General features: G+C 37.7%; 1 protein-coding gene across 3 annotated transcripts; it reads left to right on the forward strand.

The window, feature by feature from the left end:
- The first annotated feature begins 6 nt into the window (after nt 1-6).
- On the forward strand, nt 7-25,866 carry sidt2 (SID1 transmembrane family, member 2). 3 transcript variants are annotated; one of them, XM_041802277.1, is made up of 26 exons: nt 7-826; nt 925-1,046; nt 4,741-4,905; nt 5,020-5,065; nt 5,492-5,593; nt 6,938-7,021; nt 7,137-7,302; nt 9,480-9,573; nt 9,890-9,945; nt 10,193-10,219; nt 12,910-12,948; nt 13,297-13,374; nt 14,889-15,004; nt 15,106-15,179; nt 15,274-15,340; nt 17,502-17,575; nt 17,701-17,824; nt 18,051-18,168; nt 21,359-21,495; nt 21,620-21,728; nt 22,531-22,607; nt 24,159-24,205; nt 24,312-24,417; nt 24,505-24,615; nt 24,758-24,871; nt 25,091-25,866. In XM_041802277.1, exons 1-26 carry the CDS (start codon nt 578-580, stop codon nt 25,151-25,153), a joined length of 2,565 nt encoding a protein of 854 aa, XP_041658211.1. In that variant the 5' UTR covers nt 7-577; the 3' UTR covers nt 25,154-25,866. The 3 variants fall into 3 exon arrangements, with proteins under 3 accessions (XP_041658211.1, XP_041658212.1, XP_041658213.1); XM_041802278.1 differs by lacking the exon at nt 10,193-10,219; XM_041802279.1 differs by lacking the exons at nt 10,193-10,219; nt 12,910-12,948.
- The last annotated feature ends 147 nt before the right edge of the window (nt 25,867-26,013 follow it).

Genomic DNA, 26,013 nt, shown 5'->3' on the forward strand with positions numbered 1-26,013 from the left:
AGGTGGCGCTAATGACACCGATTTTTCACAGTGTAAACACTGTATCTCTTCTCTCGCCGCACGAGAGGCGACACTTTAACAGGCCACTGATTACAGTTTACAGTCATATGACTTGTAAATAACACTTCGCGTTGCTTTGTATCGTCGCGGTTCAAGTTGCTGGGATGAACTGAGATATGAAATCATGGAGCTTCCTTAACCCATCCTTGTAAGCAACAATGCTAACGATAGCACAGCTAGCTGACAGCCTACCAGGCTTCCTCGTTTCAGGTGAAGAGAAGTTTAACCGTTATCTTGTTGACTTGAGACCCGTATCACTGGTGGTAAAGCTGATAGATTTCGACTAGGTATACATTTCAATATTACGAGGTAAAAGTCTTAAGCTATGTAAACATCCTGCTGTTTCATTTAGCTCGTTAGTTAGCAGCTGTTGTTATTGTTGATCGTTCCTGGAAGTGGCACAGCTGAAGTAGCTAGTCTTAAAACGGTAACTGAATGGGGTGGAGTTTTTATTGCCGCACAAGCTAGTATAACGGCAAGTTTTAGTAGGCATATTAGAAGTACGCTGTCAGACAAAATGGTGTTAAGGAGTTGCTGGAAATCTCGACATAAAAACGGCTCTGGACCAGCCCCATGTTGGATCCGATCAGGGCTGCTAGCCCTTCTCTGGTTATGTGTGACCCAGTTAGCCTGCGAAATTGGGGCGGTGGGTGAGTCCAAAAATGTGATCCAGAAAGACGCGGAGTTTGATGTCACCTATAATGACTCGGTTACAAGTGAAAACCAGACCATCTATGCTTTCAATCACACAATCTCAAGGAACAAGGTGAGTCTACAGCAGTAAAAATAACACGTTTGATTTTCTTCAATTAAAACCAAGTCATTATGTGCGTAATGTGATCTCTCTCTTTGTTTTGGCATCAGACAGAGGGAGTACGCGTGACAGTAGATGTGTTGTCACAGGGACTGGAGAGCCCGATCCTGTTTGTTATACGACAGAAGCAAGCTGTGCTGTCTTTTCAAGTCCCTCTCATACTCAGAGGCCTGTGAGTATCCACATATCACAGAAGTTGTAAACTGGAAGAAATTCATTATGATAATGTTCGATGAAATACTAACAGGGTAACAGTATTTATTGTTTCTCCAGTGATGTCTTGCAGGATGTTTGTCTGAAATATGTTTATGCACTAGCAGATTATTTGCCTAAAGCCTCAGAGGTGTGGTCCCACTAAACAGTATACTTTTGGTTGAAAGTTGTCACAATTCTGGATTTTTAAGTCAGGATGTGATTTGAGTTAAACTCTAATGATATCGATGCCTATTTTTGAGACCACATATAAAGGCAAAATATTTTGTTACTGTTAAAAGACCAAGTTATTTGTACAATTTAGACAGTATAAGAGTGTTTACTTCCAATGTGTTTGTTCCTATGCAGAGCATAATATGCATAGTTTTGTTTTTTCTAGATCTAAGGTATTTTTTGAATATTAGTTGTTAGGGATCACATCATTTAAGTATAAGACTTTTTTTCACAAAGCCGTTATATGATTACGGACTCTTTAAAACCCCGTTTTTTTTAGTGAAACATAAAGGATCTCTTTAAAGCAGTTTATGTCAAACATAATCTGATAAATTATGTTTTAATGTATATTTATTCAACAATTACACCTGTCAATACTGTTGTTCTAATGGATTAAAATTGACATTCCCAGGAAATTAAGGCCAAAAATTAAAGCATTATTTTGTTTTTGATTGCTTTTATAATATGCTAATTTGTGCATCCAGGTAAGCAGCCTTATCAGGGAAGAGTCTGTATGCTGTTCATCACAGTTTCTCTATATTCACATTGAATGAACATAAGGATACCACTGCTCTTTGAATGTCTCAGTTCAGAAAATTCATTTCCAATTTAGATGAACAAAACTCACAGACAGCTCAGTGGACAAATCAGAAGAATTCTACGTGTTGTAATTTCAAACATTTCAAGTTTTTATTGCTGCCTCTAGCTATTTTAGTTTAGGGCATAGCACATTATCAGCTAAATTACCTACCAGATTTTTCTTGTTTTTCAAAATAAAAGCAGATTTTATCCAAACAGCAAGTAAAGAACACATCACTTAAGCCAGTCAAATTTACAAAGTAAAATGCATAACAAAAACAGTTTTGTGAGAAATGATTAATTTAAATTGTTAATTATCCGCTTAGTCAGTGAAGCACTAAAGGAATATAAAGTCTACAAGTCAAGCACATCCCATTGCACTTATTTGATTCCCAAATCAAGAAACGTTGAGAATTGCTTCACGTTGTAAATATATTTTGAAATGAAAAATAGCTAAATTTTGAACCAATAGAACTGTGATTAAGTATCAGAATAAGCAAATAATTGTGTTTTTGAAAATTAGGTCATTTGACAACCCTATTTTTTCCCCCAATTTTTGATTCTAGGGATTTTAAAGACTACTGCTCCATAGATTAAGACATTAATTTAGAGACTGCGTCATGAAAGTTTTGTCGGAATTATTGAGCTGACCCAATTTATTTTAAGTGGACTCATGAAACTACCCACAACCCTGACAAGGAATGTCGATTTCTGCTTTTGTGCAATGCCTCCTCAGGCACATCTTTGTCACTGACTGCATGCTCCCATAATAAACACATAAACCTATGGGTAAAGGTTGTTACAAGGAAGTGCCTAGCTTATGTCTTTCTCCAAAGATGGTAACCAGTTATGGCTTATGGTCGTATGACAAAGCTGATGATGTTTGAATTGTAAAATTAGATGTGCGTTTAGAAGTAAATCTGTAATTATTATCTTGTTTTGTCTATTTTAGATGTTTTACAGAGACATGATATCAATCTTTGGTTTAGGGTCAGATTGATTATAACATTTTATAACTGCAAATTATTTTGAGATGTGGCAGCAGCATTTCACCATTTGTTAGGATTCTGCTTTATATTTTAGTCATTCATCACATCATTGTTCATTGACTTAGTACACATGTAGGGACTGGAAGACTGTTTATCTTCTGTATACTGGAATAACTCAAAATCTGCACCCTTTGATTTGTTCTGGATTGTGAGTCAGCAGTTACAAGGTACACAGCTTTAATATCCTGACTCAACCAAGTGGGGTTTCAAAACAGGTATGAAGTTTAGCTGTGTACTAGCTGTTGGGCAACAGACCTTCTGTGATTTTTATCTGCGTCTCCCACACTCTAAAGTAGAGTCTGTAATTGTGAAACACCAAAATGTCCTTGTCACAGTCCAGCTTGTTCAGTCCCATGGTCTGGCATGCTTCAGCTGATTAGTTATGAACCTTGGACTTTCACTTCCTCCTCTGAGATCCACACATACAGCTCTAGAGGCCCAGTTTACCGTAAATGAGGTACCTGTATGTCTCCAAAGTAGAATTACTTCTGTTTTTATAAAGACGCTGTCACATGCTCTTTGAACACAGCAACTTTGAGCTTTGCTATGTGTGCTCAACAGCGCCATACAAAGCTGTTTTTATTGATTCTGTTCAGAGGTTATTGAACTGTAATACCTACTGTTCTTTGGTAGATAGTTCTTTGATTTTTATACAGAAGTCCTTCAGAATTCTGTGTTCTTCTATATAGTTAAAACTCTCACCATCATTATTTCAGAAGTCCATTTATTTTGCTTCATTGTAAGTATTTTTTCCCTCTAAGCTAGTGTGTCAAGAAAAAGTATGTGAACCTTTTGAAATGATCTAGTTTTCTGCATTAGTTAGTCATCAGATGGGATCTGATCTGAATCTAAGTCACAAGTATAGACAAACACAATTTGCTTAATCTAATACCACACAAATAGATATGAAATTTAAAGTATTTATTTAACACATCCTTTAAACATTCACAGTGCTGCTGGAAAAAGTAAATGAAACATGTATTTAATAAGTGGTTGAACCTCTGTTGGTAGCAATAACCTCAGGCAAGCATTTGCACGACATTCAGGAGGAATTTTGGGCCATTTGTCCTTACAGGACTGCTACAGCTCACCCATATTCTACGGCTGTCTGGTGTGAATGGCTCTTCATCTGAGCTTCTGCTGGCAGACAGCCACCCTGACATCATCCTGTAGGATATCTTAATAAACTTGGGAATTCATTTTCACCTCGATGATGGCAAGCCTCTCAGGCCCTGAGGCAGCAAAGCAGTCCTAAATCGTGGTGCTCCCTCTGCCGTACTTAACTGTGGGGTTGATGCTCTCATGTTGGTATGCGGTACCCTTGTTATGCCATATGTAGTACTGCATGTTATTCCAGAAACTGGTCAGAAATGTGGACTGGACTGGGATCCTGCTGTCTCTAGCATGCAGCTGCTGCCTGGTGGGCTTTCTGAGGCAGGTCCTCTTGGTGATATTTCACGCTATGTCACATTCCCACGCTTAGTGCTCCTTCATTTGCATCTGTGCCGTGCCGGGCCGCAAAGCGTGCTGTGCCGAAGCACAGAAAAATTGCACTCACACTGGCCAAACGTGCCAGACTTGAGGCTGAAACGGGCCCAGGCACGGTATGGATGGCCTAGTGTGAGTACACCCTTAGATGCAGATCAGATCCCATTGGATGACCAATTAATGCAGAAAACTAGATCATTCCAAAGAGTTTGCATACTTTCTGTTGCCATTCTATACTCTATCATGATTGTCAATTTTAAGGGGATCTACAGGTCTCTTTATTTTTTCCTCATTTGTCAACCTCTCTTTCTCCTCTGTCTCTAGCTACCAGCGGAAATACCCATACAATCATGTCGGCAGGACGTTGTGTCAGCCTCCGACCCGGGCCCTCTCCGAGACCCAGTACTTCTTTGTTGACGTGTCTACCCTATCCAGCCAGGGTACTAATTACCAGCTCAGGGTCAGCCGTGTGGAAAGCTTCACCCTGCAGTGAGTTCCATCTGATATATTCCTGCAAACAGTGCTTGAAATACTAGCCTAAATCATTTGTCAACAACTGGCTTGACAGAAACTTCTGACATATCGTATTCACCTTGATTACAGGACAGACAAGAAGTTCAGCTTTACTGCGTCACCATCCCAACCTCAGGTAAACAGTATGACCCAAAGCTTTGTGTATTTATGGATGACACAAGATGAGTCTCTATGAAAGAGAAGTTTGGTCATAGATGTTTGTAGAAGCCAGGGTTGGATTGAAAGCTACAAATGATGAGAAATGTGTGAGAGGAAAGTACAAGTAAGAAAGAGGATGCTGGATGGAGGTATTTTCTGGTTTTATGTAACTGCTGTCTTTCAGGTTCTGCTTTTTTAGCACCTCTTAGACAAAGCTTATGAGCCACAAAGACAGTGTCTATTGTCACCAGAATTTTATTTTAATCTAGTTCTTTCTTTTTTGTAGGAATTATATCCTGATAGTGAAACGAGGGAGGGTTGCATTTGCTTGAACCTGTTTTTCTAATCTAAATTTGTTTAATTGCTGCCTTCACTGCTCCCCTTTTACCCCATTTTATCTCAGTACTTCAAGTATGTCTTCCCAGACGGGTTGGACACTGTGATCGTCAAGGTCAACTCCGACATGAACTTTCCCTGCTCCGTAATGTCCGTTCAGGACATTCAGGTACAGTATTCCTCCCTCCCTTAAACTAGACTGTGCTGTCGTCAAATTGCCTCTGTTATTGTGGTCAGCATGAGCTTTTTTTTCCAAATGCTCTGACTTATCCTGTTGAATGGAAGGAGTGTTCCGAAAGTGGACCAGGTTGTAAATAGAATGGCACCAAAATGAGGGAAGAAGCAACAGATTTAAACACTAGTGATGTTTTTTGTTTTTATATCAACCCTACATTTGATTGGATGTATTCAGAGTAACAAAAAGATGATTGAAAGTACATACTTGCAAGCAGAAATGAATACGACTCCGCTTTATGATGTGCATGAAGATTGCGCCGGTTATTTAGAAATCATCAACCCTGGGATGCAGGTGGCCGAGTGGTGAAGGTGCGCCTCATGTGCGCGGACAGCCCGGGTTCAAATCCGGCCTGAGGCCCTTTACCGCATGTCTCTCCCCCGCTCTTGTCCCTGTTTCTGACTCTATCCACTATCCTCCTCTGTCAAATAAAGGCACAAAAATGCCCACAATAAACCTTTAAAAAAAAAAAAAAAAGAAAAAGAAATCATCAACCCTGCTTGTCTTCTTGTGGTTAACAAATTTATTAGACCACCTGTCATATTTGTCTCAGAGACCATCCAGAATCATGAAGTGCTTTAATGCTCATTTTCAGTGAGCTCCAAGTTTTACCATTTTGAACATGAATGAGGAATTTCAAACTAAATTCCCCTTTTTATACCCAAATTTGAGCCGGTTCACTGGGCTTCTCTGAGAAGTCAGAAATTAATCAAGCATAACATTCAACCACTAAAACTCATTTTTCTGTTCAGGAATGCAAGTAAATAACTATAATTTGAAATATTAATCAAGAAATAATAATGTGCTTTACTATTTTTTCAGTTTTTTTGTAAATCAGTAAATTTGAAAATTCATGGATAACAATAATAATTCTATTTTAGCATTAAAAATATCATTTCAGTTAAAGAGCTTCTACATATTGGTGTATTAACCATAGCAGAAACATAAAAAATGATTTTGGTTTAACCAATTTTTACCAATGCTGTTAATTTAGGGCATCTGTGGCATAAACCTTACTTTGGGTGGTGGTCTAATATATTTGTTACGCACTGTATATTGTGCTGCATTCAGGCATCAAATCACTCTGATTCATACAGTTTTGTGTCTCTGTGTAAAAACACTGCTGCAATCATGTAAAGGCAAAAAAGAAATCAAACATTTGGTGTTTAAAATACATTTACAAATGTATTTCAAATATGTTTTCTTAATCGTCATTGTGCATTTTTTCTGTCTGTTGACCTTAATCTTTTAGTGCTTCTTATTCATTTTTTTTCTCAGTGCCCTGTCTACGACCTTGACAACAATGTGGCCTTCATTGGGATGTACCAGACTATGACCAAAAAAGGCGCAATCACTGTGCAGGTAGTGTTCGACACTCTTTTAGTAAAATACAGACCATACTGCATTTCTTTGGGACATTACCTCACAAACACATTCATATCTTATTATATCGTTTTTGTCTGATTTTGTCATCCAGAGAAAAGATTTTCCCAGCAACAGCTTCTATGTAGTAATAGTAGTAAAAACAGAGGATGAGGCGTGTGGAGGTCCACTGCGCTTCTACCCTCTTCGTCCTGATGAGCTGATTGATGCCGGAAACAGAAGCAAAACCATCGATGTAATGGTCTCTCCTGCTATCAACTGTAAGTCACAGTTTCACAAATATAAAGCTCCTGTGAGGAACTATTTGTTTGCATTGATTTGGTGCCCCTGTGGACAAAGCTGGGCCTCTCTTTGATGATCTTGTTATATGCGCGTTCAAATGAAGCTTTCTGATGAAAAAATCCTGCCCTTCCTGCTTTATTGTTGCAGTAAAATTTATCATATTGCGTTTTGCCATGTAAAGTGTAAACAAAGGCTGTTTCTAAACTCACATCATCTGACACTTACCTGGCAGCAGTGGTGAAAATTATGGTTTTACAAAGTTTTATAATAACTACTGTAAAATCCAAGGTGTAAGAAGCACTTTTAATAACATCTTTTTCACCTAGAAAGTGGTCTGCATCCTACAAACCAGTGCAACATATATACAAGTATAAAATGCTGAGACATGCAGCGTAATGACCACAAGCTTAGCTGCTGCCATTACATGTTTGAAAATTAATTCAAATTTTCATTTACTTCATATGGCAAGTGGCTGCCTCACTACTGAGAGCAGGCTGGGATACAAAGCAGTGCAGACCAGACATGGAGTGCAACTTTTTTTAACAGCTTTTCCTCCTTCATTGGGCCCTAATACAGCATTTAAAGAAACCTGCAGTTTACTGTTCAGTACATAAAACTTGTGGAGGCTGGGCTGTTTTTTTTTTTTTTTTTTTTAAAGTGGAGATAGGCAGTGTGACTGCTAGGTGTGGGTCTGTACTTCACAACAAACACCATATGCTAAGAGCTCAACAACAGTTAGTTTACAGCATTGCGAACACCCCATGGTGGAAACAGATGTGTCTTTATAGCAGGGTTGGAATTTATCTTTTCCATCTACCTGCCACTGTGGCTGATGGATTAAAAAATCTAACCAGCCACAAAAAAGTTTAACCAGCCATTTCTTTTAGCAAGCAGTGTTGTTTAAAAAGGTATAATATAAGAATCAAGGCTTATAGTATTCAGCTTAAAGGCTATTTAATAGGAAGAAGTTGATGCATGAGTGATCCAAACTGTTGCTCATTTTAAACCTTGTTTTTTAACTAACTTATCCTCTATTCTGCCAAATTTGCAACATTTGCATTGCTTCCTACAGGGGCACTGTAAATGCATAGACATTTTCAGCATTATGAGTGTCAGACTTGTGAGAATATAACGCTTTGTGCAGGATTTCTGCTGTCTCACGCCAAAATTCAGGATTTGTTTAACTACTTTGGACTTGCGACGAGCAAGACATTGGTTCAAACACACCCTTAGCAGATACACCAGCTGCAATTGAGAGCTACTCTCATAAAGCCAAAAGAATGAAGCAGAAAAAAGGGTTTCATTTATGCTGTTCACTCTAAAAAAAAACACTCTGTTAGGTCAGGTTAATTTTATTTACCAGCCCAGTGTTGAACAATTTCACCCAACACTGCTCAAAAGTACAAGTAGCATTTGCTAATTTCCCACCCTGGTATATAGAAATTATTGGCCTTGCTGTTGATTACCTTGTGTGTTTTTGTAGGTCACAAAGGTCATCAAAATGACTTTGATTTGTTGGCTTTCATCACTTTCCAAATAAATGCCTCAATTAGTCAAAGCAATTTTGAGGTAGGTCAGCAAAATATTATATATTGGTTGGAAAAATCTGACCACTATTTTTTTGTTTATACAGACAATACTGCTGTTTGTAATCATACCTCAAGTATCCTCATAATAACGGAGGCCTAGGAAAATCAGATGCTTTATTAGTTATCCCTTTAAATAAAGATTGATGTAATATGCGTGACACATTTCTACCACACTGCCATATTGCCACAGTTTTTTTTCTTGATAAAGATAACCTATACTGGCAACCAAAAAATTCATCAGCATCTTGAGCACTCCTCTCTTCTTTGAGCCAAGCTTCTGCTAACATTGGCAAAGTTTATTTTAGGAATTCTTTAGTGTTCTGTCAGAGGATCCCTTCTCATCTAAAACCGTCAAAAACCTGAAAAACGTTTAGATTTTCAGAGCTGGGGATGATATGATGAAGCGCAGGTTTTGCCGAAAGCCAGGCGCTGAATATTTGTTTGTGTCAGCTGCTTCTAAGCTGTAGATTTTGATGCCAGATGGTTTCGTGCACAGCAGACAGGGTCAGACAGTAAAAGCATGTGAATAGGCTAACAGTAAATATCACTGTCAACACTCTTCACAGCGGAGGTGTATGTGATGGGCATGCTGTTCTGTTTGGGTATCTTCCTCTCCTTCTACCTGCTCACCTTGCTTGTGGCCTGTGTGGAGAACAAGCGGTAAGATTTGGCACTTTACTCTGCAGTCAAAGCAACACTTAGTAACTGAATTCACCACTTAAGAAAGGCTATCCCTCACATACAACTACCTCTGTGGTATTTTGATTAAATCCAACTGGGTTTGAGGCCAGAAAAAAATCACTAATGCAACATCTAAAGAATATTTAAAATTTCATATTTAAATTTCTATTTTTTAATGTACCTCTTAATACATACATTTTGATGTTCTCGTTTGATACAGCTGCACCACAAGAGGAACACTCGGCTGAATGCAAGGATTTACATTTTCATGTTTTCTCTCTCTTTGTACCTGCAGAATGAAAAAGAGAGAGGCGTTTCAGATTCCTGCTGACATGTCTCCTGCCGAGACAGGTAACCCAGCAACTAGCTCTAACGGACCAACCCACTGGGGTCTTACAAGAGGGGGTGTGACATAAACCACTTCCTCAAACCTGCACTTAGAGTAGATTCTGAAATATATGTTTAACTTAAAAAAACACTTAACATGCATCAAAATGTACACTTAACTTTTAAGCTTTTGTATGTAGAATTTAACATGTCTGTGTGTACTGAATGTGTGTCTCTCACTCTCTCTCCCTCACGCTAATGTGTGGTTCAGCCTCTCTGCTTGGGAAGAACGGAGATGGTATAATGACACTGTTACTCCTTTTTTTGCACTGGCTGCACTTTCTGTCACTGTGTTGATCGTCTCTGCAGATGCACTGCATGCAATAGCTCACATACTACAACTCCTCCCATATAAACAGCCTTCATAATATTGATGATAAGAGATGTGATTAATTATAGTGATGCTTGAACTGCACAGTAACAAACATGGCCCATTCCATGCTGTTACATAAGCTTTATGGCATGAATCAAAGAGATAAAGGTAGACATGACTCACCTGTTTGAATTATTCAAGACAGCTGGCTGCAAAAGTTGCTTCTTTGATACTTTTCAGTGCCACACGTTTTAAATGGCGTTATCTCTGTTGCTTGAACAGCACATGAAGCTTTAAAAACGGTAAAGATCTTATTTTTTAACCCACAGAAGTCCCGTAACAGAAAAAGATGAAGTGCCATGAAGTTGCACAAATTGTGTGCAACAATTCACCTTCAAATGTTGCTCAAGTAGTTGCATAGACAGAGTGAAGGAGTAATTTCCCAACATTTGGTAGCTAGAAGTAGGGTAGGGCAATATGGACCAAAATGTTTTCTAGATATTTTTAGCCAAATGGTATTTGCTAAGGATACACAATATTATCGGTATGGTATAGGCATAAAAAGTTAATTATTGGTATTAACAGATAAGAAAACTTTTGCTGATATTTACAACCACTATATCAGTTGTAAATATCGGCATATATCCACTGTAGATGTTGGCTGTTTGTGGTGTGTTGGGCAGGACCAACAGACCTTTATCAGCTCCTTGTTTTGCTTTCCTAATTTATTCTACGGACTGATGTTTGTTCCTTTGTCCATCCTTAAACTTTAAAATATGTTATGAGGACCTAAATATTAGGTCTGAATGACAAATATATATATCAGTATTGACATCAGTATCAGCTAAAATGAATAAGAAAATATCAGCATATCAGATATCGCCAAAAAACTAATATCCTGCATCCCTAGTATACTCAATGTAACTTAATATTATTTTGCTGTTAAGAAAAAGCAAAAACAAAGTCAGTTCCAAGAGAGATCCACAGCGCTAAATGCAAATTGTCACACAGGCACTTTATTAATAGCTAGCTGCAAAATATCAGCATGTTATAAAGATAGGCTACTCAGTTGTAATGTAAAACACAATAATAAAAGATAAAAATGATTCAAAAAATTCCCACATAGACAAAATATTTGAAGCAGATTATGTTTTGGTCAATAAGCATATTGTTGCCATTGTCAACAACCTTTTTACAGAGTAGTAGGCCTTACATTTATTAATTTGTTATTTTTTTTCTCAAGTCAGTTAATCCAGAATTGCAGCAAAGCAGTGTTAAAAATGTTCCTTTATCCAAAATCTTGTGTAAAATATGTTGATATTGATCTTATAAATTAGATATGTTGGCCAGCCCTACTGTGACTATTTTTTTTTATTTTTACTAGTATTGTGTTGAGATTTAAAAATTATTTTCTTTCAGCTTTTATTTAAAATTTTATTTTATTTTTTAATACATTTTTATTTTTGTTTTCTTACAGTAATGTTAAAGTGGGTTTTTTTTTTGGCTAAAGGGAAACAAAAAATTCCTATTAGATAAAAATAAGCATTTCAGTTATTTTCAGTTCCCGGTTCCTGATAACCACTAATGCCAACTGAAGATATAAAAATTGCTTTATAGGTATCTTTAATGACAATTCATGCAGAAAATATTTTTGCATTAAAGATGACTTGTCATATGTGACTTCAGCATGAAGCGCTGCATTGTCTGCGCTTTCTGTTCTCAGTGTCGATGTTATTTGCTCCTAAAATGCCAAAAAAAACTATCTGTCTGGTGCTCGCTTCCTGTCTCTACAGGACAAAATTAAATATCACTGAACTCGCTCTTGCATGAAAACAATATGTTTGACTTGAAAAATTAGAAATTTCAATTTGAACATGTTATAAAAAAAAGTGATCATGAGAATAATTGCAAAAACCAGGTGTATTTACAAAAATGTAAAGCTAAATGCAAAATACATTTTCAGACACTAAGATTAATGTGCACATTGCTGCTGAACTCAAGACTTCCTGTGTGTGTATCTGTTTCTGGTTGCCACAGAGTGTGCTAACATGATTTGATTTTAAACTGCAGAAGGCTTACAGTTATAAACAGATTACCTTCACTGCAGCAGGCACCTCTCTACACAAACAGAAAGTCTGAATCTGCACTATACTGTCCTCACTTGTCAGGCATTTGCTGAGACTTCTATTTCAGCAAGGCTTTCTGTATGTAATGATGGAGGTGCATAAGAAATGGAAAGTAAATGCCAAAGTGTAAAGTTAAATACATATAAATATGTTAAAAGAGGAATTATCAAAGTAATATAGGCTTTGAAATCAATCCACTTCCTTATTATTTTACTATTTGTTTTGATATCCCAGGAAGGGAAAAGCTTTTTTTTCCAACATAGCGTTCCTGTGACTCCATGTTTTCTGCCATTTTGAGCCTGAAAAACCCATCAGGAGCTCATTCTTTAACTTGGATTCCTGCATGTTTTGATGCCTCCCTCACATTCCCCTGTGTTTGTACTAACATTTAAGTTGCAGTAGTGTTTGGCCTTTAGTGTAGTGTTTTTGCATGCTGTTGTTAACATAGACAGACATGGAAGGATTAAATGCGTGTCTTTGTCTTAACAGGCAAGATTCCAGGTGCACCATATGAATATGGCTCTTTTGGTGAGTTTTTAGACAGCTCTGGTTACCTCCGCCAAGGAGGTTATGTGATCGGCAGGGTTTCTTAGTTAGTTAGTTAGCTTGTTTGTTAGCAACGTAACTCAAAAAGTCATGGATGGATTTTGATGAAATTTTCAGGAAATGTCAGAAATGGCATAAGGAAGAACTGATTAGATTTTGGGAGTGATCCGGATCACTGTCTGGATCCAGGAATTTTTTAAAGGATTCTTTACTATGGGGAGATAGGGCTAATGGTGGAGGTCTGTGCTCTCCGAGTGCTTTTCTAGTTTTAAATTGTGCATCGTTGGTTTGAATGTTTCAGTGAATTAACCCTTTTGCTCTCTTCTTCAGCTGACAATGGCAGCACACTCAGCTCAGAGGCGATCACTGACAGCGCCACATCCACTGACAACAACTATGGGTACATGGGTAAGGAAAATACTGAAATGATTTTAAATGTCATATCCACTAATTGTCATCCAATTTTTAAAAGAGTAAATTCTTGGACACTTTTAAATACCATGGCTTCGGTCATTTTATGTTTAATAGTATTGAAAAATATTACAGCTTTTAAACACATACAGAGCGAAATATAGATTATAATCTCAAAGCTGACTCAAGCACAGTAGAGACAGGTGATATTCAAATAAAGTGAAGCCACTGTTTTTGATTAAAAATGGTAGCGAAAGTGAAGTATCAAACCATTCTTTATTTCGATTGTTTTATTGTAGTTATGCTCCAACAATCAAGTTTGAATGCACACACCTCCACTCAAACAGGATTAAATTGTTTAATTTTGTTTGTATTCAGCAAAAATTGTGCTTCATCCTGCCTGCTGCGTGTATCACTTTTCTCTACCCTCTATCACACCTGCATCTCTTAAACACAGCAGACCATTCTCAAGAAAAAAACAGCAAAAAACAACGCTCTGCCACATCAACACTTCATACCTGTTTTCAGTTAGAGCACAGAAGAAAGACTGCAATGTCCACTGGGTGATACTTTTTCCTTAAGTCACAAATTGTGGACTGTAAAGTGTGTGTTTCACACTGCTGCACAATGATTTATGCCCAGAAATGTTTAAAAGGCAGTGAAAGATTCCCTGCTGACATGGACACCTCCATACAGTTCTAGCTCATCATAAGTGCCATTAGATAGGAAGTATTTTCTTTCCTCATTTTTTTTATATTTTTCATGTTTACAGTGCTTAGTTTCCACATTTTTGTAATGAATATGAATATGAGGTATTGTGACAGTGAATTATTTTGATCAAGGATCGTGCAGTTTGTTGAGAAAAAAGTTTTTTTCCTTTGTGTCCTACTTCCTACGACTCCATTTTGTTTCCTTGATATTGAAAAAGTTGCTGCATTTTTTCCTCAATACTGTCGTATCAAAGTTTGAATTTCTAGTATTGAGACAAACTTATTTTACAATATGTCTTCACAGCCTGGCTTGCAGTTAGGTTCCTGTAGACATCTTGAGCCATCAATGGTTTCTCTTTGTGTCTTTGTTCATCAGGACAGGAGCCTTTCAAACGCCGCCCATTCCTCAATCACCTTCACCACATAGCCCTCCGTATCGGTGACACACTGCCACTTGATTGGCTGAATCAGTTAAAAATTTCACCCCACCAATCAGCACCGAATCAAAATCACTGAAATCAAAATGCCAGAGTGGCAAGATTCCAAATCTTGTGAAAATGAAGTGAAAAGAATAAAATATCAAGAGTAAATTTCAAAATCATTCAGTCTTACTATGTAAAGTATGACAATTTTTTAATTGCATAAATATCAAAAAGGTGAATTGTGGTGGAACTCTTTTGCATCTCCATTTTTTTTGATCCAAACTTCTTTCTTTTTGATCAGGTTTTTTCTTCTTCAGTGGATTAAAAATGTATTTTTTTTGTTTTGACACATTTTTTCTCTCTTTTCTCCCTCCATCAGAGCGATCCCTGGACAGTGTTGGACGAAGCAGGCAGGAGTCTTTGAGCTCTGTGGAAGAGGATGACTACGACACACTGGACGACATTGACTCAGACAAAAACATTGTCCGCACCAAGGTACACCTCCTCATCGTCTCTATACACCATCACCCAAGCTCTGCTTTTAAAGAGTTGAAACCCTGGATGACAATACGTTGAAGTGTTGTCTGTTTTTATAGAAATATCTATGCGTTTCTGACCTGGCTCGCAAAGACAAGAGGATCCTCAGCAAGAAATATCAGATCTACTTCTGGTAAGTTCACTGCTTGGATCATTATAAACTGAAGCACAAGATCCTTTCTCCAAACTTTAATTTGTGGAAGGTCTAATCATTAACCTCTTTCCAGGAACATTGCTACTATTGCTGTGTTTTATGCGCTGCCTGTCATCCAGCTGGTCATCACCTATCAGACGGTAGGAAATATCCTCAGTGATTTATAGCATACAAGAGTGTCACAGTGTTGTAAAGTGATCAAAATAAGCTTTAGAATTTGGTTGGCTTCTTTTAGTTTTTCTTATGTGCCCTGCCTAGTTTTTGACTCAAAGATTAAAAGAACTTCAGAAACAGCTCTGGTACTTCACCACTAGCCTGCATCTTTGGCTCAAAAGTAGAATTGGTTGCCTCTTGCCACTTCCTTGTAGTGGAGTCTCGCGAGATGAGATTTTACGAGAATTGTGAGGCTCATTCCCAAAACTCCCTTCAATGGAAACACATTCAAAGCACAACCTTTCTTACTTGAAATTTAAGAAATACTGCTTTCATTTTGTGAAAAACTGTAATGGAAACACAGCTAGTGACATTTAAATTTACATGCATGTGATAAGTTTATACTGATGTACACCTTACATTGGTGTGAATGAAGTATGGCCTGCAGTCAGACAACTAGAAAAGTGTTATACAAGCTCAAGTCCCTTTACTATTTATCTTGTGGAGATACAATGATCACAGTTAAAGTGATCTGGCAGTGAATTAACAGATACAAGTTTAACTTAAAAGAAAAATACTTACTGTCTGTAATCACCACTGTACGTGCACAAAATACTCCCAACAAGACGATAGTCCTACCAATGTGTTTGTATGCATCATCTAACGAATACTTAACTGATATTCCCTGTTATTTTCAGACATGTATGCTCAAATTAACCCCAATCCTATAAACAAACTGCACTGATTTGTTCACAATAAGGGATGCAACTGCACAGCTAATTCAATGATCTGTTAAGATGAAATATTCATTTAGAATATCCAACTAGTCTAAAGGTAAGAAAACACTAAAAAACCCACAGTCCACAATAAGCACAGTTTATTTTAAACTCTCTGGAGGCAACAGCAGGATTTGGTTTGCTGAATGTCGTTAACATTAACATTAGCACATTAGTTCTAACCTTCAGCCTTCAGTACTCCCTGCAGCTTTACATCATCATTCCAGCTCTGAATGTGGTCCTCAAATAAATATGCCAGTTTAACTGTACACAGCGTGCAGTTTATCTAATTTTTCAAAATCTAAATATTGCCCAAACACACTGCTCCTCACACGTTACTACCTGGACTACTAACATTTTAACCACTGCCACAACTAGTTTGCAGTTACAGCCCCAGCTAGTGGTGGGGGGCTGCATTGCGCTTAGAGCATAACATTAGACTGGCATCGTTAACCATGATACATAAATATTAGTTATTTTAGTGAGTTTGACACTGTTCGTCATGTACACATCCTGATTTACAACACACAGTAAACACACATGAGAATGGGTCACAATGTACAACAGTTCTCCAAATGAAACTGATATTCTTAGCTGTTCACATGCCAAAAAAAGCTAGAAAGTTATAATGTCCTATCAGAAAAATATGCATTTTTGTATCCAATTTTGAGATATTACAACAAACTATTGCAAACTTTATTTGGACATAGCACCTTTAGAAGCAAAATTACATGGTGTGTTCCACACAGTGTAATACAAGCATCATGGAAACAAACAAAAAAAAACAGCAATAGAGAAGTAGTTTAAAGAAAATGGTTAAATGTTGTCTGTTGATTCAAAAGTTAAAGTACCAGGTCAACCCTTGGTTATCAGCTGGATTCAAAAGTGGGTCGCAAAGCCATTTTCAGTGGATAAGATCTATGATGTGCTTTTATTTTGAAGGGGATGTCTCTAACTCTGTGTTCCATTACATCTTTGTCATTCCAGTCTAAACTGCCCCACTTTCATTAATGGTTGATTTATGATTGAAAAATGTAAGGAATTTAGGAAGTGATTTGTTGTTAAGGAGGTGATGGTGGGTCCTGAAGCTAGACCAGTTTAGAAGCACTTATGTAAACCACATTGTGTCTAAAGCTAACTATATGATGGCACAGCGAAGTTAACTTAATATGAAATATTTATTACTAAACCAGGATAGTTTTGTACTCACAATGAAAGTGGTTTACTGGGATAGCCATCAGTGATGTTAAAAATATGATGTCAAAATGTTGATTAAATCAAGGATATTGAGAACTGTGACACCCCTATAAAAATGATTTATTAATCTAATGCAAAGCTACTGTATAATATAATAACTGGCCTCTTCTTTCAGGTGGTCAACGTTACAGGAAACCAGGATATCTGCTTCTATAACTTCCTTTGTGCACACCCCCTTGGAGCTCTAAGGTATGTGTGTACCTTTTGTCTGTTAAGTTTCTCCAGTGATATCCACTGCTGTAGCATGACTTATATTTCACACTCCTGTGCTGAACATCTTTATCTAAAAGTGTGTGATCTGATTTTATACACAGTGCTTTCAACAACATCCTGAGTAACCTTGGATATGTGATGCTGGGACTCCTCTTCCTCCTCATTGTCCTCAAAAGAGACATCGTCCACAATCGAGCCCTGGTGCGCAATGATTATCATGCACTGGTAAGGCACAACCCACACACGTGGATATATATATTTGTATAAACAGCCATAAATTAGCAAACAGTGTGTCTGCCATCCTGCGTAGAAGGTATGAGCTTTAGTCCTAGATGAAGAACTTAAGAATCAGTTGCTGTGTTGTCTTTTTGTTTGGCTTTTGAATTGTGTAGTGAAATTTCATGCACTTTAATGGTAAGTTAAAAGTTAAAGTCTCTTGTATGCTTTCCAGGAGTGTGGAATCCCAAAGCACTTTGGTCTGTTTTACGCAATGGGAACTGCTCTGATGATGGAGGGCTTGCTCAGTGCCTGCTACCACGTCTGTCCCAACTACACCAACTTCCAGTTTGGTAAGACTGCTTGTGGTGTATATTGTTTTATGCCATGTAAATGATTTTTTGTTAACTTTATCTCCTTTTAGTGCTGTAAGATAAGTAGATAAATCATTCTGTGCGGGGTAACTCTTACTCTGGAGTCAGTTTGAAGAAAACTGGGCAGCTCCAGCTTTAGTTTTCATAGGCTATGTATGCATAGGTTCTTATACAATAATTTATTCTGTTCAGTCTGTTGTGCAGAGCTCCTACATGTGATGAAAGTAAAGCCACTAAAAATCCAGCAGTCTAACTTTGTGATTTAACTTAGCATATAATGGTTCTTTCTCCAAAAATTCAAAATTGTATTGTATCATGGCAATTTTTGAAAAGGTTGTGCCTGAATTACTACATAAAAAAACACTAGAACTTTTTCGAAATGTGGAAAAATGTTAAGGTCACTTATAATGCAAAATACACATTTTTAGGCATTTCTAGCAAAAATCTGTGCCCCTGGCCTGTCCACCATCCCTCCAAGAATCAGACCCCCCCCCCCCGAGAATAAGTGTGCTGCAAACAAGCTGTTCACAGATTTTCCCCTCATGATGTCATGTGGGGAGTTAGCATGGCCCCCAGGTTCGGTTGGCCTTCCCCACTCGGAAGAAAGTTCTGCTTTTCTCTCCTGATCCTCCTCTTAGCTGGCAGCTGAGAGGAGGATCAGGAGAGCCACATCCATTAAGATCCATTAAGCCATGTCCATTTCCTGAGAGGGGCGGAGTCAGACAGCTCATTAACATTTAAAGCCACAGACACAGAAACAGCTCATTCTGAGCAGGGCTGAAACAGACGGGTTTTTAGACATGCAAAAATCAAATACTGGAGTGTTTTTCAAAAACAAACTTCACAGGCATGTTTTGGCTACCTCTTAGACCAATCTAAACTTGTCTTAAATGGGTAAATTATGTTAGCTTATTTAGGGATAAACTTTTAAAAACTATCATTTCTATTGTCTTACAAACTGTTTTGTAGTTATAATTATATCGCTACAGGACCACTCTGGAAAAAAGAACTAGCTCTCATTCAACCATTCCTGTTGAAATTTAGGATTCATATATATAACATTAAAATATTTTTTGCACCTCAATTATCAAGGTATTCATATTGTCATCTAAGTTTGTGATTTTGAGTTTGAACTACTGTTAATTGTGGTTATGCCAAAATGGAGAACCATACATATTAAAATTAGTGGTCAAATTTTTGTGGAGTCACACAGGCCACAGAAACTTTTGGCTCTTTATAACTTATATTTGCTCCGTAAATGCATGAAATGTTAAATGCCACAGGTGCTGAGTGTCTTTTTTCAGTTGCAGGTTTTTAGCGCTAGCATTGCGTTTGTGTGGAGAGTTCAGCTCCATTAAAAATATTGCATAAGAGCAAATATTTAGTAAAGCCAGATAGCTCAAAGAACAAATACAGATACCTAAGATGAAATTTTATGTGTATGCTATCTTCGAAGTAGAAAGCAGATGGTAAAGTATTTCATAACTAAGCACTTGATAACCAGTCTAAACCATGTGGCACTTGCACATGGTGAAGGGCTGCACTAATGTGATTGTCACGTGCACTTTTGATTTGTGTGGAGCCAGATGGCTATAAATCAAATTGCAATCACCCTCCAACACATTTTTTTTTTCTATTAACATTTATTTTATCTTCTATCAGAATTTTGTGCTCCATCGGTCATATATTTCATATTATTCTTATGTCATTTTTATCATTACAAGCCAAAACACTGAGGACCTCTAAGGATTTTTGCAAGTAAAAGGTGCTTGCCATAGTAGAGAAAAACTCTTTTATTTCTTTTGAGAGGTTTGCTAATGAAATTTGTAAGCAAACTCCCACACACTGTCTAACTTGTATTTATCAACTGGCAGTATTTCGGTACTACAGTACAACTTCATCAGGCTAAGTGTTTATCAGAGAGACGTGCCATCTCACATAGGGAGAGGCTGCAAACCTGCAAAAACACAAGCAATTCATAACCCATAATACATTTTAAATTCATTGATTTATATTAAAGGGGCAATACAAGTTTCAAAGCCTCAGTAGAAATCAAAAGCAGCAATGGGAAAACATATCCTGAGTAAAAAATAGTAAATACATAATGCAGGTTGGTCCACCCTTATCGAGAAATGTTTAACCTGTACTGAAATGGAAAATTCTGGCAGGGGAAAAAAAAAAAAACATTTTGAACTTACATTAAATAATCACCCTCTAGACTGAAGAAAATGTGTACCACAGAGTTATTTTACACTCTGATTATATTCTGTTTAGTTAGGAAGACTCCTAACAGAGTGAAATGACCAGGAAGTATTTACTGTGTCAGTCATGATAAGTCTTGTTTAAAATCTCTCAATGAATAGGAAAAGAGTTTTATTGCTTCCTTTATAATCCCCTTTAACATAGGATACACTGGACCATCCTTTACCAAAGGAGAGAGGAAAATATGGCCCACAGTTCCTTGCATCAACATAATTTTGAATTGATGCACTTCTCAGCTGCTCTTGAAAAAAAGAAATCATTATGGTTGTTGTAGACTGAATGTCTTCATCACTGAATTAAACAATAAAATTAATTCAATCAAATGTATGAGTCATGAGGACAAATATGAGAGGAAAGGAGGGTGAGTGAAAAGCTGCAGTCTGGACGGATAAAAGCTGGACGGAAGACGTTTGGGTTTATAACTTGTAAAAACAACAGTGGGCTTATGTTGATCACTGATGTTTTGACATTTACTGTTCTAAACAACACGGTAAGACTGCACTTGGGGATAAATGGGTGCTTTTGTAGTCCATCTTTAGTAGATTTTGGTTTTTACACAGCTGACTAGTGTGACATTTGTGACATCTGCCAAGATTAGGTGCAGTCAGATCATTGTGACAGACCTTTATTATCCACGTATCTACACCTTTCCTTTATCCAGTGATGCTTTTGATTGAGGTCAAGGAAAAGTGGAATGGAAAACTTTGTAATTATTGAACTTTCCAAATGGATTCTCTGCTTAGGTCATGTTTCATTTTGTCTCCAGAATGAGTTGCTGGTTTACACAGAAGGCTATAATCTTACCTGCTCTTAATTTACAACAATTAGCACTGATTTCCTTTTCCTCCTTTTTTGTGGTGGTTTGAGGTGTTGAAAGGTAAATAAGCCTACTGTTTCTTCTTTCCAGACACTTCCTTCATGTACATGATTGCTGGACTTTGCATGTTGAAGCTGTACCAAAAGAGACACCCTGACATTAACGCCAGTGCTTACTCCGCGTACGCCTGCCTGGCTGCTGTCATCTTCTTTTCTGTGCTTGGAGTGGTAGGTGAACATCGATAAAAAAGACTAAAACATGCGTATTTATTGACTGATGGACTACACACTGTTAATGTCATAGACACGTTAGACATGTCATCTCTTAGTGCTGGTACTGGTTTGTTTGCAGGTGTTCGGGAAAGGCAACACAGTGTTCTGGATAGTTTTCTCTGTGATCCACATTCTGGCCACTCTTCTGCTCAGCACACAGCTTTACTACATGGGCCGCTGGAGGCTGGGTAAGAACACAGCATGCAACCTTAAAACATGTATCTGTAGCTGCTGTAGTTATAAATGCTTTAGAGGTTCAGACATGGCGATGCCGTGCTTAATAGTAGCTCTGTTTGGCTGAAAGATTACTTTCATTTCATTTCATTTTTTTCTGTAATACTATCTTTAGTCCTTTGAACATTTCTTTAATGTGAAGCAATCGCAGACTTTATGTAGAGGTCTTTTGGTTTCAATTTATGGCCACTGTGAAAGTCCCTTAAACTAGCATTGATTTTATTAGACTGCTACTGCTCTACAAAACTATATGCTCTTTTCAACCAAAACAGCACACAGTTATGATATCGTTTTGGCAGAGCATCAAATAAACACTGATGTGATCCAAACACTACAATCAAAAGGCTTCACACGGCCATTTTACATATTCAAATGCATACAAGGATGATGTGTAGTTTTTTGGTTTGCATTTACTTTGATTTACTGCTCTACAAGTATATGTCATACAAATGTTGCCTACTTTATGTAGAGTGTAGCAATGTAACTAAACCTACATAAGTACAATAAGAAACACTACAAAGAAAATCAGCACACAGATATAAAAATGTAATAAAATAAATATTTATTTCTGTAGGTTTTGACATAAACACAAGGTATTTGGCTTAAAGCAGAGGGCTGTGAAGATAGAACATTGTTGGCACGTTTTAAGATAGTATTTAATTTGAAACAGTAGCTTGTTGTATAGGAATATGTTGACTTTAAAATGTAACTTTGACATGTTTGACTGCAGCTAACTCACCTGTTTGTTTGTGTCAGACTCGGGGGTCCTCCGCAGGGTGGTGTACATCATCTACACAGACTGTATCAGACAGTGCAGTGGACCAATGTACATAGTGAGTAATAATTCTCAACATGTTTACTGTCATGGAGTAAATCAGCAAATTGTTGTTATTTGCCAGCTGCATGGTGGTGTAGGGGTTTAGCATGGTTGCTTCACTGCAAGAAGGTTCATGGTTGGAATCCTGGAAAGACAGGGCCTTTCTCTGTGGAGTTAGCATGTTCTTCTTGTGCATGTATTGGTTTTCTCCAGGTACTCCTGCTTCCTGCCACTGAAAAAAATCATGCTTGTTAGGGTAATTGGAGGTTCTAAATTGTCCATAGTTGGGATTACGAGTGTGCCTGGTTTGTCTCTACATGTCAACCCTGTGATTGGCTGGCGACTAGTCCAGCTCATGACAGCTGGGATTGAGTCCAGCCCCCTGGGGATGGATGGATGGATGGATGGATGGATGGATGGATGGATGGACGGATGGCAGACAATATACAATATATGCACCTAGGTCTGCTTATTAAACATTTGTCTGTATTTCATTCATAAAGGGACCATGTACAAAATAAATGTAAATGATGCATTGTATCTGAGTAAGGTTAGAGCAAGTTATACCTGCTGTTCTTTTGCAGGTCATGCCTAAAACAGTTATAAGAAATCTATTACCAAAAAGATGAATAGAAGCCATGTTTTAAGGGTTATCTTACATCAGTCTTTTCTCCGTGTCCATGCATTTCATCTTACAGATTTGACTATCGCTACTCTCTGTTGTTGCATTAGCAAGCGTTACTTACACAGACTGGATTTAATTCAAAGCTGTTTGAATTGTCTATATGAAAAGGAAAGGCAGCCAGGCTTTTAACTTAAAGTAAGAGAAGTGACTGCATTGCTGCCCTTTGGGTTAGGGTTAAGGTCACTGGCTACCTGTGGTCTTTAGAACTGATTAAGGGATTTTTCTGCTTGCTCTTAAAGCTTTATATCAACCAACCCTGTTTCTGTGATCCTCTAACTCCCTATGATCTTGGCTGTTGTCTGAGATCCTCCATCAGGACCCTAATTGCAGCTCCTTAAATTCAATAGGTTACAAAAGGAAACTGAGCTTTTGAATTTTGGGCCTATAGCTGTGGTGTCCCTGCCTACGGGTCTCACGAGGGCAAAATCCGTGTTTTCTTACAAATCTCTGTCAGCTGGTTTTTCTAACTTGTTGCACTTTTTCCCATTTTTTATTGCTATGATATTTTATCAAAAGTTTGAGGTCATATTGGTCTGATTCCTTTGATTAATACTGGTCTATCATAATAGGTCACAACAGAGAATATGGTCTAGACTTGCCCTCTTTGTAAAGCATCTTGAGATAACTTTGGTTATCATTTGCTGCTATTCAAACAAAGATAGATTGACTGATTGAGATGACTGATTGATTGATTATTTTTGTTTGCGTTTACTATGTTGCTTTTTTTATTTTGAAGCACTTTGTAGTTTGTTTTTGAAAAGTGTTGTAGAAATTAAGTTAATGTCTTGTATCAAAACCCTCAGGGATTATTGTTAAATCTTTTATTAGTCTTTGCTTAGTATCCAGAGAATCATCCTCCACTGTCTCCTCTCTTTCTGACAGGACCGAATGGTTCTTCTTGTAATGGGGAATATAGTCAACTGGTCTCTGTGAGTAAACAGTCCTTTTCACAACGGCACTGAATTAAGGCCATTTAGTAATTTATATGTACGATGCACAGCTCAACCATCACATCTTCTTGCTCTCTCTTTGTAGAGCTGCATATGGCCTCATTGAGAGACCAAACGACTTTGCCTCTTACCTATTGGCCATCGCCATCTGCAACCTGCTGCTCTACTTTGCCTTTTACATCATTATGAAGGTTTGTCTTTGCACGGTGTCTCACAATTTAAGCTACAATAACAAGTTTAAACTCTCATACCTGACGTTTTACTGTGTTTGTGTCTAGCTGAGGAGCGGTGAGAGGATCCAGTGTCTGGCGTTGGTGTGTATTCTGTTCACAGCTGTGGTGTGGGGCTTTGCACTCTATTTCTTTTTCCAGGGACTCAGCACCTGGCAGGTCAGTAAAACTTAACCATTTTAAGACTCAAATAAAAGAAGCATTAGCCTTTCAGATTTAAGAGCATGAATTATTGATGTAAGTTTCACTCCTACATGATGTGGCATAAGTTCACTGTTTGCATTTTCTTTTCCTGACATAGAAAACTCCAGCAGAGTCTCGTGAGCATAACAGAGACTGTATCCTGCTGTCATTTTTTGATGACCATGACATTTGGCACTTTCTCTCCTCCATCGCTATGTTTGGATCCTTCCTGGTATGAGATGGTTTTCAAATTATGCTTGTGTTTTAGCTCATTAAGAAATGTTATCAACATAACTTAATGTACATTCAAATTAGAAATTACTTCCTTTTTCTGACTGAAATTCTTAAAACTCAAGTATTTGCTGTAAATCCAAGAGCGATTTCATTATGACCATTTAAAATAAACACATTAGAGGTTTACATTTATTGTGATAAATCCTCTCTTCTACAGGTCCTGCTTACCATGGATGACGACCTCGACACCGTCCAGAGAGACAAGATCTTTGTCTTCTAGACGTGTCAGATGTTCTGCAATGAGCTTGGCTCTTCCTCTCTGCCTTATCCCCTCGTCTCTTTCCGTCTAAGTCTCCTTCGTGTACGTAAAAGAAGCACAGCCAGTAGCCTGTATTTTTCCAGGCTGTACCGTTGGCACCTCTCTGCCTCTTATCAGCCAGTCAGGGAGCGGGCTGCAGCCCCTCCCTCCACCTGTGAATGGACACAAATGTGCCAACAAAGACCTGGGTTGACTTAAAGTGATGCTGAAGCGTTTCATCCTCTTGCTGCCATCATCAGTATAACTGTCATAATCAGTGTTTACTTACTGCTGACGATGTAATTAATGATGTACACTCTTAATATAAAAGAAAAAAAATATAACTTATTTTATACTGTCCGCATTACATTTGACTCTTCTAGTCGACGATGCATTTTGAAGATAACTGTTTTTATGCTGTTTATATGCTGTGTGCGTGTTTGTACGGGTGTGTATGTGTTTACAAACATTAATGTGAGAACATGACTGTCTGTCAGTGGCCTTCAATGTCCTAATTACATTAGTCACATACTATGCTCTGATTGGTCAGATCCTCAAGCTAGCCGTCCTTCTCATTGGAGAATCAAAATGGTGATGATTGTATCTACTTATTGACTGCCCTCAAGTCTGAATGCTAAGGATGTATTTGCACTGTACTGTAAAAAAATGAGAGAAAAATAAATCTAACATCAATATTGAAATGAGTGGTTACTGAATAAAGGTCTCATTCTCAAATTCTCTCTGTGCCTTATCTTTAAATCATGGACTACAGCGATGCTTTCATGCACTTTAATGAACATCAGTAAAACAAGTCACACTTAGAACAGGAGCTGTACACAGAA

Source organism: Cheilinus undulatus, linkage group 2, assembly GCF_018320785.1.
Source record: "Cheilinus undulatus linkage group 2, ASM1832078v1, whole genome shotgun sequence".
Classification (NCBI taxonomy): Eukaryota; Metazoa; Chordata; class Actinopteri; order Labriformes; family Labridae; genus Cheilinus; species Cheilinus undulatus.

Excerpts from the sequence above, each read along its gene's own strand:
- sidt2 (XM_041802277.1), top strand. The coding sequence starts at position 578 with ATGGTGTTAAGGAGTTGCTGGAAATCTCGACATAAAAACGGCTCTGGA. Across the intron at positions 1,047-4,740 it reads CCTCTCATACTCAGAGGCCT|CTACCAGCGGAAATACCCAT; the intron begins GTGAGTATCCAC and ends CTCTGTCTCTAG. Across the intron at positions 10,220-12,909 it reads GCTTGGGAAGAACGGAGATG|GCAAGATTCCAGGTGCACCA; the intron begins GTATAATGACAC and ends TTGTCTTAACAG.